This window comes from Spinacia oleracea, chromosome 5, assembly GCF_020520425.1.
Source record: "Spinacia oleracea cultivar Varoflay chromosome 5, BTI_SOV_V1, whole genome shotgun sequence".
Taxonomy (NCBI): Eukaryota; Viridiplantae; Streptophyta; class Magnoliopsida; order Caryophyllales; family Amaranthaceae; genus Spinacia; species Spinacia oleracea.
In genome coordinates, this window is record NC_079491.1 from 106,608,749 (window position 1) to 106,628,358 (window position 19,610).

The 19,610-nt window shown below is 34.1% G+C and overlaps 1 protein-coding gene across 1 annotated transcript; it reads right to left on the reverse strand.

The window, feature by feature from the left end:
• Positions 1-18,297: 18,297 nt before the first annotated feature.
• Positions 18,298-18,978, reverse strand: LOC130461766 (uncharacterized). The gene has a single exon (XM_056829965.1). It carries the CDS (start codon positions 18,976-18,978, stop codon positions 18,298-18,300), a length of 681 nt encoding a protein of 226 aa, XP_056685943.1.
• Positions 18,979-19,610: the final 632 nt, after the last annotated feature.

Here is a 19,610-nt window from a genome sequence, read left to right on the forward strand (position 1 = left end):
AAATCCTTAATCATGCAACATAATCAAGCTTATGATCTCATGCATTTTAAGACATATTTAAAGCAATAAATAACTTAAAACATGCATAAGATATTTGTGATCTAGTATGGCCCGACTTCATCTTGAAGCTTTGACTTCAAAGTCCGTCTTGAAAATCTCCGTGGGAGGCACCATTTTCTTCAAATAGGATAAGCTATAACTAATTACAACTATTTGATGGTTCGCAGACCATTTTGAATTAAAAAATAACTTTGGTGCTTTAGACCAATTACATTCAAATTAATGGTACGCAGACCATATTTTCTATCCTATTTGGGCCATACTAGTCACTTCATAACCTGCAAAACAGTACATATACAATATATACCATTCACCCATTCATTATCATGAATGGCCCACATAGCTGGTTAGTAAAACACATTATGCATCACGTAAACATTTGCAGCAATTAATCAAGGGCACCAATAATCTACCAATTATTCAGTCCTTATTAATTCTAATCGAGTTGTTTTAACCTTAAGGATTTGTAGACCTAATCAAGAGTTTATGACTAAAAAGCGCTCCCACTCAAACCAATAAATTCATATGCTTTACTAATTTTAAACATAAAATTGTATTTCTAGTCTAACCGGAAACATACAAATTTAATTAAAATTTAAAGCTCATATAAATTTATAATTGAATCCAAAAATTTAATTTAATTTCAGTCGCATTTAAATTAATTCATGATTTTAATTTTAGTAAAATAATTAGAATAAATTCCATTTATTATAATTATAATATTTAAAATTAAAATCCAAGAAATTAATTCAAATTATTAATTTTAAAATTAATTAAAATTACGTGAACTGAAATTTTCAAATTAAACATTCAAAACGATCTAATCGTAACGCAAACACCCTACGCGTTGCACGCCCATGGGCCGTACGCACACAGCCATTGCTGGCCATGTGCGCGCAGCCCATGCGCTCGTCGCATAGCTGCTGCTGTCTCATCGCAAGCCTCCGCACAGCGCCCCATCGCACGCGAGCTATCGCTCGCAGTGCGCGCGCGAGATCGCTCGCTGGGCGCGCGAGATCGCTCGCTGCGCGCGCGAGCCATCGCTCGCTGGGGCGCGACATCGCTCGCTGGGCGAGCGACATCGCGCGCTGCGCGCGCGAGCCATCGCTCGCTGGCGCGAGCCATCGCTCGCTGGTGCGCGACATCGCTCGCTGGGCGAGCGACATCGCGCGCTGCGCGCGCGAGCAGTGCTGGGCGCAGCGCTCGTGGCACGCGAGCTTGCGCTCGCTGCGCGCGAGGCTGCGCGCACTTGTGCGAGGCAGCGCGCGTTGTGGCGCAGCTCGCTTGCTGCCCACACGCGACTGCCTTGGCTCGCCCTTCGCCCATGCCCATTCGTTCATTGCTCGTGGCACACGACACAAGGCAGGGCTGCTGCCTTGTGCTCGTGCACTACGACCTTGCTCATTGCATTCGTGCCGCACGGGCGACGAGCTCCCTTGCTCGTCGTCGCATGCCCGCATTATACAACACCCCTTAAGGGTAACACGAAGCGTCCATTGCTTCGTGCGTGCAAGTTTTATGAACGAATCGCATAAAATTTAAAATTTATATTTAAAATTAATGACAAATTAATAAATAATATTAATTTCATAATTTTAGGGCGAAAAATCGAAAATTTATTATCCAATTGATTTCCGATTGATATGGATTCAAGTCTAGGTCATAAAAATTTAAAATTTATCGTAAATTTACAATTTTTATGGTGGTTTTTAATCATAGGTTTCTAATTAAATTACAATTAATTATGAAAATCAAATTAATTCTAAATTATTCTAATTTTCAACAAATTAATCATAATTAATAATTAGATTGCATAATTAACAAGACTAGGCATTCAAACTTGTTAAACATATGCAGTAGGTCAATCAAAAATTCAAGATTTATCAACAGGAATCGCAAATATTTAATTTAACATCTTAAATTTACGAAATTTTGCATCCGAAAAACTAAAACCTTCGAAAAGTCATAGTTAGGCTTCGAATTTGAGAATTCTGGGTTCGGCAGAAAAATACTATTTTTGTCAAAATTTTAGAATGCCTTTTACATGCGGAATTGACACAAAAATCACTCAATTCGGATGAGTAATGAAGAAACTGCCGAAAAACTGCGTACATATAATTAAATAAACGCAATTTGCAATTAATTAACAATTACGAAAATTAATCACCCCTTTTAATTCTTGCAAATTTGTAATATTTAACCATGTTCATGCAATTTAGATTATGAAAATAATAAGGGTCTCGTGATACCACTGTTAGGTTATGATACATATGACATTACATAGATCATGCGGAAACAACCATTAACCCAGGAAACATATTATTTACACATAATCATATAGCATAATTAGATGCATACTCTTTGTTGCGTGCCTTCCCTAGCTGCGCCCGAACCGAACAAGAACAAGTCTTTTAGGACTCCAAGTGTCGTCCCTCCGTAGATAGTCCACAGCACGTCCGGATCCGCCTTAAGATTGACCAACTAGAACCGCCCTTAAGGTACTAGAAAATTCGGCACTTTTATGAGCAAGATGTGTTTTAATTTTCTCTCAAAAACTCACTTTTGAATACTTTGAAACTTGTGTATAAATTATGACCCCTAGGCCTTTATTTATAGAGTTATGGAAAAGGAATCGTAATCCTAGTAGGATGCGAATTAATTGGAATTAGAATCCTACATGAATTCTATTTAATTAATTTATCCAATTAGGAATAGACATTTAATCATACACTGACTCTTGCAGATTCAGGAATCATGCATGAGCACAAACTCACACACACACGGCAGCCACAAGGGCTGCCCATGCGTGCGAGCAGCAGCCCGCGCAGCACGGCCCACGCAGCCGTGGCCCTTGGCGCGCGCTGGGCCTGCCTTGCGGTAGGCCTGGGCGCTGCCTTGGCTGGGCTTGTGGCGCGCACGCTTGCTGGGCGATGGCCCCGACTTCGTGCTGGGCCTTCGTCCGGCAAGCCTCGTCCGATGCTAATTCGTACGATACGCTTCCGATTAAATTTCCATTTCCGGAATCTATTTCCGATACGAACAATATTTAACATTTCCGATTCCGGAATTAATTTCCGTTTCGAACAAATATTTAATATTTCCGTTTTCGGAATTATTTTCCGATTCCGGCAATATTTCCGATTCTGACAATATTTCCGTTTCCGGTAATATTTCCGATTCTGGTAATATTTCCATTTCCAATAATATTTTCCGATACGTACCATGTTTCCGTTTCCGGCAACATCTACGACTTGGATAATATTCATATTTCCGATACGATCCATATTTCCGTTTCCGGCAATATCATCGTTTCCGGAGTATTCATTTCTTGCCTGTGACGATCTCAGCTCCCACTGAAACCAAGATCCGTCGGTTCCGAATATTCATAGATGGAGTATTTAATGCCATTAAATACTTGATCCGTTTACGTACTATTTGTGTGACCCTACGGGTTCAGTCAAGAGTAAGCTGTGGATTAATATCATTAATTCCACTTGAACTGAAGCGGCCTCTAGCTAGGCATTCAGCTCACTTGATCTCACTGAATTATTAACTTGTTAATTAATACTGAACCGCATTTATTAGACTTAACATAGAATGCATACTTGGACCAAGGGCATTATTTCCTTCACTTAGTACATACTGGGTATTAAGATCTATTTACAAAGATCTTATAATATTGTTTTGGATTAAGTAATGGCATTTACTAAATCAAACACGAAATACTCCATTGGAGATATTCGACCCATGTGAATAAATCTAAGTAAAAGAATGTTTGAACTATGTATAAGCATTTACTAAGTTAAAACATCAAAGGATCTAAGTGAGATTCTTAACCTATATTATATGTCAAAGAATTTAGCTGGATTCAGTATCTACTGAAATTGAATGAGTTAAAGTTACATGAATACAATTCAATTGAGAATTATTCTGCAAAAGAATTTATCATGTATGATATAATATGAGGATCGCCAAAAATGTATCGTATGACTTTAGGCATGACGAACATATACCAATCTCTATTTATCTAAGTAAAGATCAACTAGATTGATATCAAGAATACTTATGGTACTTAAAAGGGTACATAGGAATAGTTCTTGATTCAAGGAAATAAAGATATGATAAATATTGATGCTACACGCATAAACACTGGCAAATGATCAAGCAAGATTCCCTTGGAGTTAACCATTGGCAAGGACGAACTATAGAGCATCGTGTTTTGAAAAATGGCAACATGGATTGGAGACCATGAGTTGTTGCGTGGGAAATTAAAATAATAATTTCTATGTTCTAAGATACAGCTGGAAAGTCTTCCACATATCTGTGAACTGCTTTGATAAGTAAATCCAACCAAAGCATCACTAGCAACCTAAACAGTTGAAGTGGAAGTACTTATTGCCTAAGAAGCAATAAAACAGAGTTGTTTGTATTAATGAGTTCTTCATTGAACTTAGGTAGATCACATGTCTGCTGACTTGATGATTCTTCATTGAAAAATGCGTAGAACCACTCTTGAAGCAAGAAAAACGTCTGCTAACTTGATGGTTCTTCATTGCAAAATGAGTAAAACCACCATCAAAGTAAGAAAGACTAGATCACATAATAAACAAACTCGAAAAGATCTTATCATCATATCTCGAAGAACATTCAATGAAAAGGATATTAAGAATGGCAAAGCATGATAACTAAACCTATGCAACAAGTGAGAAGCAACACTCACGTTGTAGCACTGGAAATCAAGCATAGCTTTGAATTCCATGAACTGTTTTAAAGATGGGTTTGAGGCCCATGGTTGTAAAACAATGGGGTTGAACATTTATCATATATGAAATGTATTTTCATATTCCATTTAATCTTGGTTTAGTATTAAATGATGAGTCCCTTCAATTTGACGATATATTCAAGATAGACTGTCAGGACCAGTCCTGTGACTAAGAAATGTCTATCAAGTGAACTTGAATGTCAAAAGTTGAAAATGGTCCCTAGTCGGAGTTTTCTATAAAATTGGACGCATAGAAAACGTTAGACGATTAGAATGCAAGATGACTAGTAGTTCTGTTTCTTGAACTATGTGGACATGGCAATGTCATAATCATTTGCATAGATACTTACTTTGGGAAGACTAGTATCGGACAAGACCTATGAAACTTTACTGTAAGAGATGAAAATCTGTCATAAGTAAATTTCATTAAAATTATTAGACACTAAATCCTCAATACCTGAGTAATTTGAGATTACTTGTTTGAGAACTGGTTGCTTTGACGTTGACCAACCGTCGCACCGTAAAAGGAGGTTATAAAGGCAACGCTCAGGTAATCACCTATCAAACGAAGTCTAATCTCAAGATCGCAAGATTGGGATTGTCCTCCCATAAATCGGGATGAGATGCTTAAAAGTTGTACAAGGCCACTCGGAGAGCTAGAAACTGTGAAATGCATGGCCGTGCTCGGATGAATCATAGGCTATGATTATCTGTTTATTTGATCAGTTGAACTCTGAAACCGAGGAAGACCTCTGGACATAATAAGGATGACAACTCTTACCTTATGTTCAAGAGCAAGCATCGAGCGACAAAGGAATTAGGAAATGCACACTTGTCCCTAAGGACAAGTGGGAGACTGAAGGAAATAGTGCCCTTGGTCCAAGTATGCATTCTATGTTAAGTCTAATAAGTGCGGTTCAGTATTAATTAACAAGTTAATAATTCAGTGAGATCAAGTGAGCTGAATGCCTAGCTAGAGGCCGCTTCAGTTCAAGTGGAATTAATGATATTAATCCACAGCTTACTCTTGACTGAACCTGTAGGGTCACACAAATAGTACGTAAACGGATCAAGTATTTAATGGCATTAAATACTCCATCTATGGATATTCGGAATCGACGGATCTTGGTTTCAGTGGGAGCTGAGATCGTCACAGGCAAGAAATGAATGCTCCGGAAACGATGATATTGCCGGAAACGGAAATATGGATCGTATCGGAAATATAAATATTATCCAAGTCGTAGATGTTGCCGGAAACGGAAACATGGTACGTATCGGAAAATATTATCGGAAATGGAAATATTGCCGAAATCGGAAATATTGCCGGAAACGGAAATATTGTCGGAATCGGAAATATAATCGGAATCGGAAAATAATTCCGGAAACGGAAATATTAAATATTTGTTCGAAACGGAAATTAATTCCGGAATCGGAAATATTAAATATGGTTCGTATCGGAAATGAATTCCGGAATCGGGAAACTAATCGGAAGCGTATCGTACGAATTAGCATCGGACGAGGCCTGCCAGACGAAGGCCCAGCACGAAGCCGGGCCATCACCCAGCAAGCCAGCGCGCCATAACGCACCAGCCAAGGCTGCGCCAGGCCCACCGCAAGGCAGGCCCAGCGCGCGCCAACGCTGCGGCAGCGTGTGGGCTCGTGGCAATGGGCTGCGAGCTCGCGGGCTGCGCGCGCGCGCATGGCGCCCCTCGTGGGCTGTTGTGCGTGCGTGTGTATGTTGGTGTGCTATACGAATCCTAAAGCTATCAGGTTTCGACTAATGATTAAATTCCTAAACCTAAAGGGATGAATTAATTAAATAAGAATTCTATTAGGATTCTAGTTTAATTAATTCGTATCCTAATAGGATTACGATTCCCTTTCCATACCTCTATAAATAAAGGCCTAGGGTTATTATTTTGCATAGAGTATTCAAGTATTCAAAGTGATTTTTGAGAGCAAAAATTCAGTCATACAATTGCCTATACTAGCCGAAAATTCTAAGTACCTTAAGGGCGATCCTAGTTGGTCAAGCTTAAGGCGGATCCGGACGTGCTGTGGACTATCTACGGAGGGACGACACTTGGAGTCCTAAAGACTTGTTCTTGTTCGGTTCGGGCGCAGCTAGGGAAGGCACGCAACAAAGTGTATGCATCTAAACTATGCTAAATGATTATGTGTAAATAATATGCTTTCCTGGCTTTATGGTTTTTCCGCATGATTTATGAATTGTCATATGTATCATAACCTAACATAAAGCTCCCTTGTTTTCTATCAGAGCACCTCCTCCTCCACCAAGGGCGGACCTACATGGACCTTGAGGGGACCAAAGGGACTCCCATTTTCTGAAAAAATAAACCAGGAATCTATATATTCTTGCTTAATGTCCGCTCAGAATAATAATAAATTGGTGTAGCTTAGTGGTTAATCTACTTGCTGTAACTCTATCCTTTGAACGCAGAAGTCTTGTGTTCGAGTCCCGACCCTACACTCTTCAAAGCTATTACACTCTTTCCCTTACCCGTGACCATTCATCTTCATGGTTTCTTACTTTCTAAAATGTTTTTGGCTTTATTTTTTACTTTTACCATTTTCTGATGTTTTCATGATTTATTTCTTGCTCTTCTTTTGTTTTTTTCTTCTGATTTTAGTACTGTATTTATATTTTATAATTGCTTAATTTCATTGCATTTTTTAGGGGTCTAATTATATAATAACAATATGCCCCATAAGTATTGAAAAAAATGCAACTTTTTTTTATACAATAGTGTAGTTTTGTCATTCTTTTTGTTAGTAATTTGTAATGAATCAGATTTCTTATAACATGTAAAAACTCATCGTATACACTCGTAATAATTTTTTTCTTGAGATGAATAGCTGTAAATTATTGTTTGGACTGATATATTGATTTCTATTGCTCTTAAGACTACACACAAATTCCTAAATCTTCACTGCATAATTTTGTTATGGATATTAAGAAAATTTATTACCTAACGTTCCCTAATTCCCCTTAACAAAAGGGGTAAAATAGAAGGATAAGCAATTTTGTTTTTTAAAAAAGTAAAAAGTTAGACCCCCATTTCTATATTACTGAGTCCACCACAGTCCTCCACCACCAACCCTCTCACCAACTTCTTCTCCTAAAACTCCTAGATCCCCAAGTTCTAATCCTAATAAAATATTCGAAGAGGAGAAAGAAGATCCCAGTAAAGAGTGGGTTCAACCTGATTTTAATTTTAAGGAAAATCAAAGTTCAGAAGATATAACAGATGAGGACTTTAGGGATTTTCAAGCAGCTGGCTGGTTTTTTAACTTGTATAAATAAACTTATGTTCATAAATGAAATTTCTTTCGGACAAGGTTGGTGTACATTGTGCATGATCAAGTCTATGCTATGCGAATTTTTAAGGCAGGGCAACGTTCAGAAGGTGAGGAAAGGAGAAAAGATTGATATTTACACAGATGTGTGGTGATGGTGAGTAGTTAAATTGTTAACTTTTGGCTTAACCCAACTTTTTCGCTCGTTTATGTGATTGATAGTTGATAGACGACATACAACAGGAAACAGGTACAAGATAAAACTATGGATGATAGGAAGACAGAACAAGTTGGGTTAATACATTCTTTGTAATTATATTTGTGGAGATGGGGGGGAGGGGGTGGGTTAGGGGTGACTTTTATATATACTCTTATTCAGAGTTGGGTCTAATCTACTCAGCGCATTCTGTCATGCTCATATCACTTAGTTTTTGGTTGTGTCAGCTGTTCTTAGTTGTTCTTTCAAAGTACTAGCAACACTGGTGCCACAGTTATATTCTCCAAAGTGTGCAGCATGAAGTTTGCTGGTCCGTGGCAGTGCAACAAGTTAGCTCAGGGTTGCTAGGTAGTCTGTTGTCTGTTGCTGGTTGTGTTTGTTGCTCCGTGAAGTGTTTGTTGCTCCGTGAAGTTTTAACCAAAGTGGTCAGGTTGACTTGGTGTGGTGTTGTTTGCTATAAAAACATAGTCCCAATGAGTTTGCATAATAGCCCAAGAATTTTTGTAACTGATTTCTTATTTATATACCTCATGTGTTTGCATATTTGTAATTTTTTATCATTTCAGATCCTCAGTTGTCGGAAAAGGAGGTGTTGCAACGTGATATATCAGCTCCCTTACAAAACAAATGTTATTAGTAATCCTTAAACAATAGGTTTCTTCCTAGAAATACATGATTATAATACTAATTAAACATTCTTGATGTATTTTAATAAAAATAACTACGCCATACGTTTTTCCCTACCTTGGGGGACGGCGCGCGATAGCGCGTCGGCCAACAACTAGTTAAAATAAATATACAAACATATGGTCTTTGACTTGTAATAACAAACCACAAGTAGGGGCATAAAGGGTATAAAAATTACACAAAATGAAAGTGTTAATCGGCTTTTTATTTTTACTAGTCAAAAGCACGTGCCATGCACGTGTTGACTCAAACTTTTTTTTTTTTGTTTTTTTATTACGGAGCACTCGTATTAAGTTGTTTTCTACTCCGTATAACATACATAAAAAATGTTGAATTGTTTTTAATTGTTTACCTCAAACAAAAGTTTACCACTCTTATTTGCAAGTTACAAAATGCATATCCCCTTCCTCTATAAAAAAAAGCCACAAGAAGATGTTTACATTGACATTATAAGGCAATTCCAAACGATAAACCGCCAAAGGGCTCTTCGTGATTATCATTTGCCGCAACACAAAATCAATTCCAGCTGGTAGAACTCGGATATCATGAGAAATCTTTGGAAAGGGTAGTCCAAGTCAACCCGAGAAAGCTAATCACCCAATTCCTTATACGAGGAAGTAAAAATCTCATACTGTGATGTATCACCAAAAACATAACACCAATAAAGAGACAAAATAGAGAAAAAACAAAACTGCTTGCTGTCATATTTTTTGGACCGATTATGGATCGAACAAATGATGTAATGGTACAAAAAATGAAATGAAATGGCATTTTTTAAGTAAGAATGGCATTTTGTAAAAAACAAATGGTGTTTTGTTAAAAAATGGTACTTGTTTTTTAAAGAATGGTACATTGTAAAAGAGAAATGGTACTTCATATCACTTTCTCTCTCCTCTTTTTCTGTCATTCTCTTCTCTTTTATTTATTAATTTTGTCATTTTCCTATTGTCCTACTAATTTTGTCATATTCCTAATTTGTTTGATATTTGTTTAAATTTACGAAAATACCCCTGTGAGGTATTATGAAATACCTCACACGCTGCCGCTACGCCAACCTCTTCCTTATACCAGTGCTCACATTAGTAACAAAATTGGGTAATTTTGAGTACTGAACCACATACCATCATCAACTAACAGAGGCTCCTGGTGTATCTAACAAGACTATCAACTCAAGTAACCAATCTCCCGTTGCACATCACAATTTGACATGTCGGTGAGGAACTGCGACTTCCTTTTTACATGCTTACGTACACCTTCTGAAACATCATACTATTCAACAACTTGCTTGAGGGATAACATATCATCTTTTGGTTGAGCTTCTTCTACCTGAACTTCAATTTCATCCCCAACATGGGATCGCACATTCCCACAAAGCCCCATGCAGAAGCTTGAACCCCAACCTAACCCGTAAAAAAAAGCCCATTATTATCCCCTTTTAAGTACAAGAACTGATCATGTAATCAAAACCTAACTCTATAGGGAAAACTACCCAATCCAAAAACTCTGGCTACCTTACTCAAGTCGCTCGGTCGCACAGTCATTTGTTTATTTGCCTTGACAGTCATATACTTTACTGAAAACACAAAGCAAAGCTACAATTTGCGGTAGAAATTTCCTAGGGAACCATCAAATGAATTCAAAACACAACACAATCTATCTTACCCTAATCAAGCTTTTAGGATCGAGTGTCCCTTGATAAGCACCATCTCATCATGTCAGCATGAAGGCAATAAACAATAGGGAGTATCAGATTTACCACTCAGATTAAATTAAAAATCTCTGAATTAACAAAATCACAATCATTAGCATTTTTGAATTCCACTGTTAACAAATCTACCACTGAAAAAGATAAATAAGAATTTTTAGATAATATGTTTACTCCAACAATTTGCCATTGACATTTATATTAAACTTGAATCATCAAGATAAGACTTTTTTCGAAAAAGGAAAATAAAATCCAAGTTGAATTAAGGATCATCTTAAGTAAGGAGAACTGGGAAGTACAAAAGAATATACAGAAGGGAATCCAAAATCTGACATGCCAGAATAAAAAAAAAACCTTTAATCAAAGTTAAAGATGAAAATTGCCTGTAAATCACCAACTTCTTGAGAAATCCAACAATTTCTTCCAACAATTCAACGGTAATAATTATAAATCCAACAATTCCTTCCTGCATATAAATTATGATACCAAGTTCACCAATTCTCAAAATCGGAAGTAAATTAGATTGATAGCTATGGAAATTCATCTCCCAGATCCGATTTTTGAATTTCGGAAAAAACAAAAAAAAAAAAACTGCAAATAAACCAAAACAATTTGCAATTGGTAATTGAACAAGGAAGAGAGTGAGAGGGACAATGATTGCTCCCATTTCCTTTGTTATTACAGGGAATATGCAAATTCAAAACCAAAAAATAAATCACCGAAAATCATAAAAAATTACCACATAAACTTAACAAACACAAATTGAAGTATCCAAACCCTATTAAAAAAACCAAACCTAACCTTAGATCTGAAAAGCAAACCAAGTTCGATAATTTCGATTCTGCAATAAGTAATTTGTTAACCTAACAAAACCGAGTATAGAAATTGAAAAGACGAACCTGGATCGTTGAATTAGAGATTGAAGGGGTAGTTTCAATGGAGGAGAGAGAAACATGGAGCTGGTGAAGTTGATGCTGACGGTGATGATGAGTTGTTGCAGAGAAACAGTTTGAAAGTGAAACCGAATAAATGAACCTGTAATAAAATGTTAGGATGAAGGGTAAAATTGGAAGGAAAAATTACGCAAAAGGTATAGCCTCATTCGGCTTTTTTATATAGGTAAGGATATAGTAGAGGATACTTCGTGCATACTAATTAGTAATTATTTACACTAATATAAACCTGGTCCATGCTAACTTAGCGTGGACCAGGGCAACGGAGTAATTTTTATGGGTAACATATGTAACTGTCACGTGACAGTTATTTTGTAATTTTAAATAGTAACTATATGCGTATTACAGTAACTATGTGTTTTAAAGAGTTACTATGTGTTTTGAAGAGTTTTAATGCGATTTTTGTCTAACCCACTTTATATACGTTTTAAACTTTTTTATTTTTCAAAATTTCAGATCTACATTCTGTTCATTCTCTTTCATTTTCTCTCTCTTCATTTTCTCTCTATGCTTTTCAAAATTTAGCCCAAATTTCTAGGTTTTGTTCGATTTTTTTCGTAATTATCTTATAATTCTTATGATTGGATCTATTTGATGAGGAAAAATTGGAGGAAGTAGTAGATCAAGAAGGAGGTTCGTCGTTGCCGAAATCGAATCGAAGAATTTGCGCTCGCCTACAAATCTTCGCAATAATTTTTAGAGATCACATCTCGGTTTGTTGTTTTTTAAAGAATTTTAAGTCTATTTTTATTTAAAATTGAAAATATTTGTTGTTTTGAAGAAATTAATGTTTATGTTTTACCGAAGTATCGTTTTCACTTCGCGAATTCGATCAGTGACTTCACGATTTTAAATAGTAACTATATGAGTAATACAGTAACTATATGGTTTAAAGAGGTACTATGTAATTTTAATGGTTACTATATTATTTTAATGGTTACTATATGTGTACAACAGTTGCTATATGTGTACAATAGTTATTATTTTGTTGAGTGATTCGAAATATTTGTTGTTTTGTTGAAATTAGGGTTAGTGTTTCACATAGTTAGTATATAAATGATATAGTCACCTTTAATTTATGTTGCGAATTAGTGTTTTTAATAGTCACTGGAATGTTCGTTGTGTTTATGTTAGTAGTAATTTTTTGAGTAACTATACTTTTTTTAAAAGTTACTATAACTTTAAAACAGTAACTATGTGTTTAAAATAGTCGCTATATTTTTTAGAAAGTTATTATAAGTTTAAAACAGTAACTATGTGTTTAAGATAGTTATTATGTTATGAACAGTTTATAGTGACTTTTTAATAAATAATAGTTATTATACGATTACATTATGTACTATGTTATTTAGAGTATGTATTTGTCCGCTTCTTAGATAGTGACTATATGATTATAATGGTTACTATATGTGTTCAATAGTTACTATATTTTAATAATAGTCACTATATGGTTTATATAGTTACTATATATTTGATATTTGTATAAGAAAATAATACGAAGTATCAATCACATGTTATTCCAGGTCCTAAAGTTGCACTATCTAGTGACGAATCTCCAAAAATACTTTACAATATCATTTGTATAAGAAGAAATAATGCCTTAAATTTAGAAAAAAGAGACAAAGGATGTGAACTTTAAGAATTGATGCAGCAAAGCACAAGAGGTAGAAATAGTGTTTGTTGTTTGGGTGAAATTAGGGTTAGTGTTTCATATAGTTAGTATATAAATGATATAGTTACCTTTAATTTAAGTTGCGAAATAATGTTTTTAATAGTCATTGGAATATTCATTGTGTTTATGTTAGTAGTAGTTTTTAGAGTAACTATATTTTTTAAAAAGTTACTATAACTTTATAACAGTAACTATGTGTTTAAAATAGTTACTATATTTTTTAGAAAGTTATTATAAATTTAAAACAATAACTATGTGTTTAAGATAGTTACTATGTTAAGAACAGTTTATAGTAACTTTTTGATAAATAATACTTCCTCCATTTTTTAATAATTGCACCATCTTGGTTTTATCACTATTCACATATTCTTATATAGTTAATTTTTGTGATTTATATGTAAGGAAAAATATATTCATGTGGGATCTTGTTAGATTCGTCTCGAAATATACTTTTCGAATGATCAAATTTTTATAATTTTTTAAAAGGTATAATGAGATATATTAGTGATTAAAATAGTGCATTGGCAAGCGTGAAATCCCAGATGGTGCAATTAAAAAAATGGAGGAAGTAGTTACTATACGATTACATTATGTAATATGTTATTTCGAGTATATTTTTGTCTGCTTCTTAGATAGTATATGATTATAATGGTTACTATATTTGTACAATAGTTACTTTATTATAATAATAGTCACTATATGTTAAGCTAGTTGTTGTGTGATTATAATGGTTACTATATGTGTACAATAGTTACTATATTATTATATTAGTTACTATATGTTTGAAATAGGTACTATGTTTATTTTATCATGATATGTTACCATATGTTTATTTTCTTCAATAGTTATTATATTATTTATATAGTTACTATATTATTTATATAGTTACTATATTATTTATATAGTTACTATATGTTTGAAATAGATATTATGTTTATTTTATCATGACTTGTTACCATATGTTTATTTTCTTTAATAGTTATTGTACGTTTTATATAGTTACTATATTTTTGAAATAGGTACTATGTTAGTTTATTATGTTATGTGCATGTTTTTATGTTATTCTATATTTTTAATGATATAGTTACTGTATTATGGATAGAGTTACTATATTATTATCACATCGACTATGTCTGCAACTCTGTGACTAAATGACCATCAATAATATTTATAGGTATTATATCTTGTATTATAGTAACTATATGTTTGGTATAGTTTTTTATGTATATTATAATGTTCTTTTCATGTTCTTTGTTGTCTTCTATGTTATTAGTAATAAGAGTTACTATGTTATGATCACAACAACTATATGATCATAACAATAACTATATCTACAACCTTGTTCGTATATGATTATCATTAATATTAAGAGTTACTATATCATGTATAATAGTAACTATATATTTTTAATAGTTATTATCTTATCATTATGTTCTTTTTATGATCTTTCTTTGTACTCCATGTTATTATTAATAAAAGTGACTATATTATTTTGACAGTAACTATATGACTATAACAATAACAATAACTATATATGCAATTCTGCAAGTATTTTACCATCGTTAATTGTAAGAGTTACTATATGATGCATAATAGAAACTACACGTTTTACATAGTTACTATGTTATTTTTTCATATTTAAATGTTAAATTATTAACTTAGTTTAAATATTATTGATTCAGAAATACAAAGATGATGCACCCAGAATTGAAATCGTGCAAAGAATAAATTCTGCAAGGAAAACAAAAGCAGGAGGAGAAGAAGAAAATCCTGACAACAATGGAAACCAAGAACGTGGTAGAGGAAGGACATGATGTGTTGGTGGAAAAAAAAGACGTGGTCCACGTGGACGTGTCGATTAGTATTTTTAGTTCAAAAAACATTTGAGTTTAAGATGGTTTATTTAATAGATGCAAAGAATTAAAATGTCGTAGCTAAAACAACTAACCAAGTAGTTAATGTTTTCTTTATTATTGTTCAAGAGTTATAATTACTGTTACTTTTGATATAGTTACTCTTTTATATTCAGTAATTATGTGATATATAATAGAAAAAATTACTATATGACCTCTAAACCATCTATATCATATTGTTTATTTTTATAATATAGTAATTGTTTTACAGCTAAAGTTATTTTTCTATATAATATAGTTAATCTTTGGATAGAATAATTGTTCTCATCGAAATTACTATATTATTATTATTATTATTTATTTCATAGTTACTATTCTGAAAATATAGTTACTTTACAGAACCTATAGTTTCTATAATTTACTCTTTTTGTCTGCAAGAATGAATATATAGTAGTAATTGTTTTACAGTTAAAATTACTTTTCTATATGATATAGTTACTCTTTGGATAGAATAGTTATTCTTATCATTATTATGTTCATAGTTATTATTCTAGAGATATAGTTACTTTACAGAACCTACAGTTTCTATAATTTACTCACTGTTAAAATTACCTAATTACCCTGGTTCATGGTAATCTTATGGTGGACCGGGTCCATGCAAGTGGAATTGATTAGTAATTACGTTTATCATACTATAAACAATTACATTTATTCATTCCTTGTAAAACGAATTTAGTTACCCTCCCTCCACCGATTCATCAATCGGGTGGACCCTATGTCGATCACGGAAATAAAAACAACCAAAGATTCCGCAAATAATAACTAAAATGATAAAACAACTTATACCTAGACCTACGTATAATGGGGCACGATTTGTCTTCTTGTAGAGACCAACAAGGTGAGTCTTCCCGTGTTGCCTGCTTCCTAGTTGAGACCATTGTTTTGGAGCGTTTACCAACGGAATTATCACCGGCGATAGTGTGTCCCCATGTAACCTGCTGGGTAAAGGCCACTGTTGGGGAGCCTCTATCGCCAGTATCCCAGATGATAGAGCTAACTCCCCAGAGAATATCATAAGCAAAATAACCTAATGAATTTGGTAAAAACAAAAAAAGTTGATTAAAAATACTTTAAAGTAAAATAACAATTATAAATACATGCATGCATGTTAGAAACTAAAATCGTGCAAGTACGTACGTGAAAAATATCATCCAAGAGCTAGCTAGAATATTAATATGCTTTCTTGATATGCTAATCTAATCTAGGTGATAGATAGAGTACATGTACATACGTATCATAGCTTTTTTTTGTTTTTTGACAAGTAGCATGATAGATAGAGGTTGTTAATACGGAGTTTAGTTTGCATTAAATTTAATATTATTAACGCAATTAATTGATAGGAAACAGAAGAAGACAAAATAATGAAAAAACTTCAAAGTACAAAGTATATACTACGTACTATATAATTTTCCATGGGCTTTAAATTTCTCCACAATTGTAAATGTACATAAATTTAAGATTGAGGAAGCAATATTATATTGTTGCATAATTAAGCATTTAGTTAAATATAAAAGCTAAGGATTGGAGATAGAATCATACCACGTAGATGTTGTTAGTTGTCATCGATAACTTAGATCACGCAGCCGGTCACCGGAATTGGTAGATTGGAATCAGTCAAGTTCCTTTTATAAAGATGTATTAATTCAAGGCTGATTAACCTTTGACAAATGTTGAAAATTTTATATTAATGATTATGATCTAGAATGAAGGTTCGTATTTTGTTTTATAGTACTCTACAAGGTAAGCTAATGCAGGTAATAATGTAACAAATTAATGGTTGAGGTACGTGTGTGGAGAAGCATTAATAACTAATCAACGCACTAGGTTTCGTCTAGCTATCACTCTGACATTAATAACTAATAATCAACAACCTTGAAACTGATTAGATGATTATTTGTTCCAGTATGAATGTGTATGATTATTTCCATATTTAGACACTATATATGTATAGTCTTATACTCTTATTACTTTATTAGGTTAATTAGTTCGTGAAAACAACGCGAAACGCCTCTATTACTCTTATAGTAGTAGTGAGTAGTGGCTAATTGGCTATGGCATGGTGGATGTGGATTAGTTATTTTGCCATTTCTAGAAACCTTACTTATTCCATCTCGATCTTTCTATTTCAGGAAATGAAAAACTATTAGTTACAGTTTAATTATGTCAGAAGATATTTATCTTACTATACTCTTTAATAAGGCAAGGCGAGTGTACATCATGTAGTGTACTCCGTAATGTGGAAAAAAACGCATCATACCATTTACAAACACTAGCTTCAAAAATCCAAATTCAGGTAAAGTATTGCAAAATTTTATAAGACATATGAGTTGAGTTAAATTAGATAAATTCAAGGAAATTTTGTTAAACACTACATTTAAGTCGGTGGTTTTGTGAATTGCTATATTTTAAAAACTTTTTCAATTTAACTACCTTACAAGTTTAGTTTGTTTGATTAATTAACACTGTAATTTGACGTTTTCCGTTAATATTTTCCGTCGTGTATTTCTTATATTCTTTTAAATAGCTCTGTTCATTTTTCGTTTTGTTCATTATTCATATTAAATAACTATTGGAGTGGGGTCCAAAGACTGAAAACATTAAAGACAAACGTCGAATGGTAGTGGTAGGCCATGCTTTTTTGGCTTAACTGCAATTTTAAGACTTATTTTGCAGTTCGGTTCGGTTCAGTTCAGTTCAGTTTAATTCATTTCAATTCAACTCAATTCAACTTATTATTTTTATTATTACTATTATTATAATATTATTATGACTTATTATGACTTATTTTTTAATATTAATTATTAATTATTTTTTTTGGCAAATAATATTAGATTATTACCAAAGGGTAAAGGAAGCTAGAACACTAGCTTACAAATGGAAAGCAGGCCACAACAGCCCAAAGAACAACATAAGCTACAAAGCCAAAAGGCCAAAAGGCCAAAAGCACCAGACATCGGCAACACAAGACCACTAGGCCAAAAACACAAACAAAACCAAACAGTCTATAAGATTACATCAGAAGAATGGATTTTTGCTGATCAGTAGTTCTACAGGCTACTCTATACTTATTCTCTCTCAGCAGATCATGAGGGCTTCTGCAGGATTTGATGAAAACTTTTGCATTTCTTTGCAACCAAATGCTACAAATACACTCTGCAAAGAACATCAGGAGCAACTTAAACCTATCACCAGACCTCTTAGCAGCTCTTGTTATCTGCACCACTTCATTATCCAGCTGGGAAGCAGGTCTATGAAATTGAAGGCTAACAAGCACAGGGGACCAAACAGCTGCTGAGTAACAACACTCAAAGAACAGATGCTGAACAGATTCAGGCACACAGGAGCACATTGGGCACACATTTGTATCCACTACTTTCCACTTCATGAGTCTGTCCAGAGTAGGCAATCTCCCCAAAACAGCTAACCAAGAAATAAACAGACTTTTTGGGGAAGCTTTGTTATGGAAAATAATTCTCCTCCAACTAACTTTATCAGATGGCCCCACCAGCAAGTGGTACATGGTTTTAATGGAGAAGACATCATTCTTACACACTGCAGACCACCCTCCAATATTATCCACCAGATTCTGAGCATTCAAAATCTTTCTCAAAGGCCAAGACATGTTAACAGGCCAATGAGTGCTCCCAATATCCCTCCCCTTTATGTAATAGGAATGAACCCATTTACCCATAATTAATAATATTAATTATTATTAATTACTAGAATTTATTATTTAGTTATTGGGTTTGGGTCAAGACTTTGGGTCAATATTGGATTGAGTTTTTCAAGTTAGATTGAGTTTACGAGTTTCGGATTTTAATCATGTTATTCCACTTTAGATTTTGTCATCATCCATAAAATATTCAATTATTATTATTAATTTCTTTTATGATGGCTATTATTATTATTATTATTATTATTATTATTATTATTATTATTATAAAAAACAAAGAGATTACACAAAATTGGATGGGAGCCTAACAACTAACTGCGCCCCGACACCCTTATTCAAAGCAAAACATAACCGTTGAAAAAGAAAAGAACGGATATTAGCATTGACCGCGTTGCTCTGAGCAGCTCGTGTGACCCTAGACATAAACTCGAGGGCATCACTCCCCAGTTCTCCAAAAGTAGAGAAGGCAAAAGCAATAAAACTATACCCGTTATCTACGCACTTTGCTTCATACTTCTTCTTCTTCCTGGCAACAGCATTAGAGACAGCGACTCCAGGGACGAAAGCATCGACACCAGGCCGGTGAAAGGAGAGACACCTGTGACATCCAAGCATACATTTTTCCCTCTGTCCCAAGAATAAACAAGAAG

Bases quoted from the DNA above. Each gene is read 5' to 3' on its own strand.
- LOC130461766 (XM_056829965.1), bottom strand. From the start codon at position 18,978: ATGGGTAAATGGGTTCATTCCTATTACATAAAGGGGAGGGATATTGGG.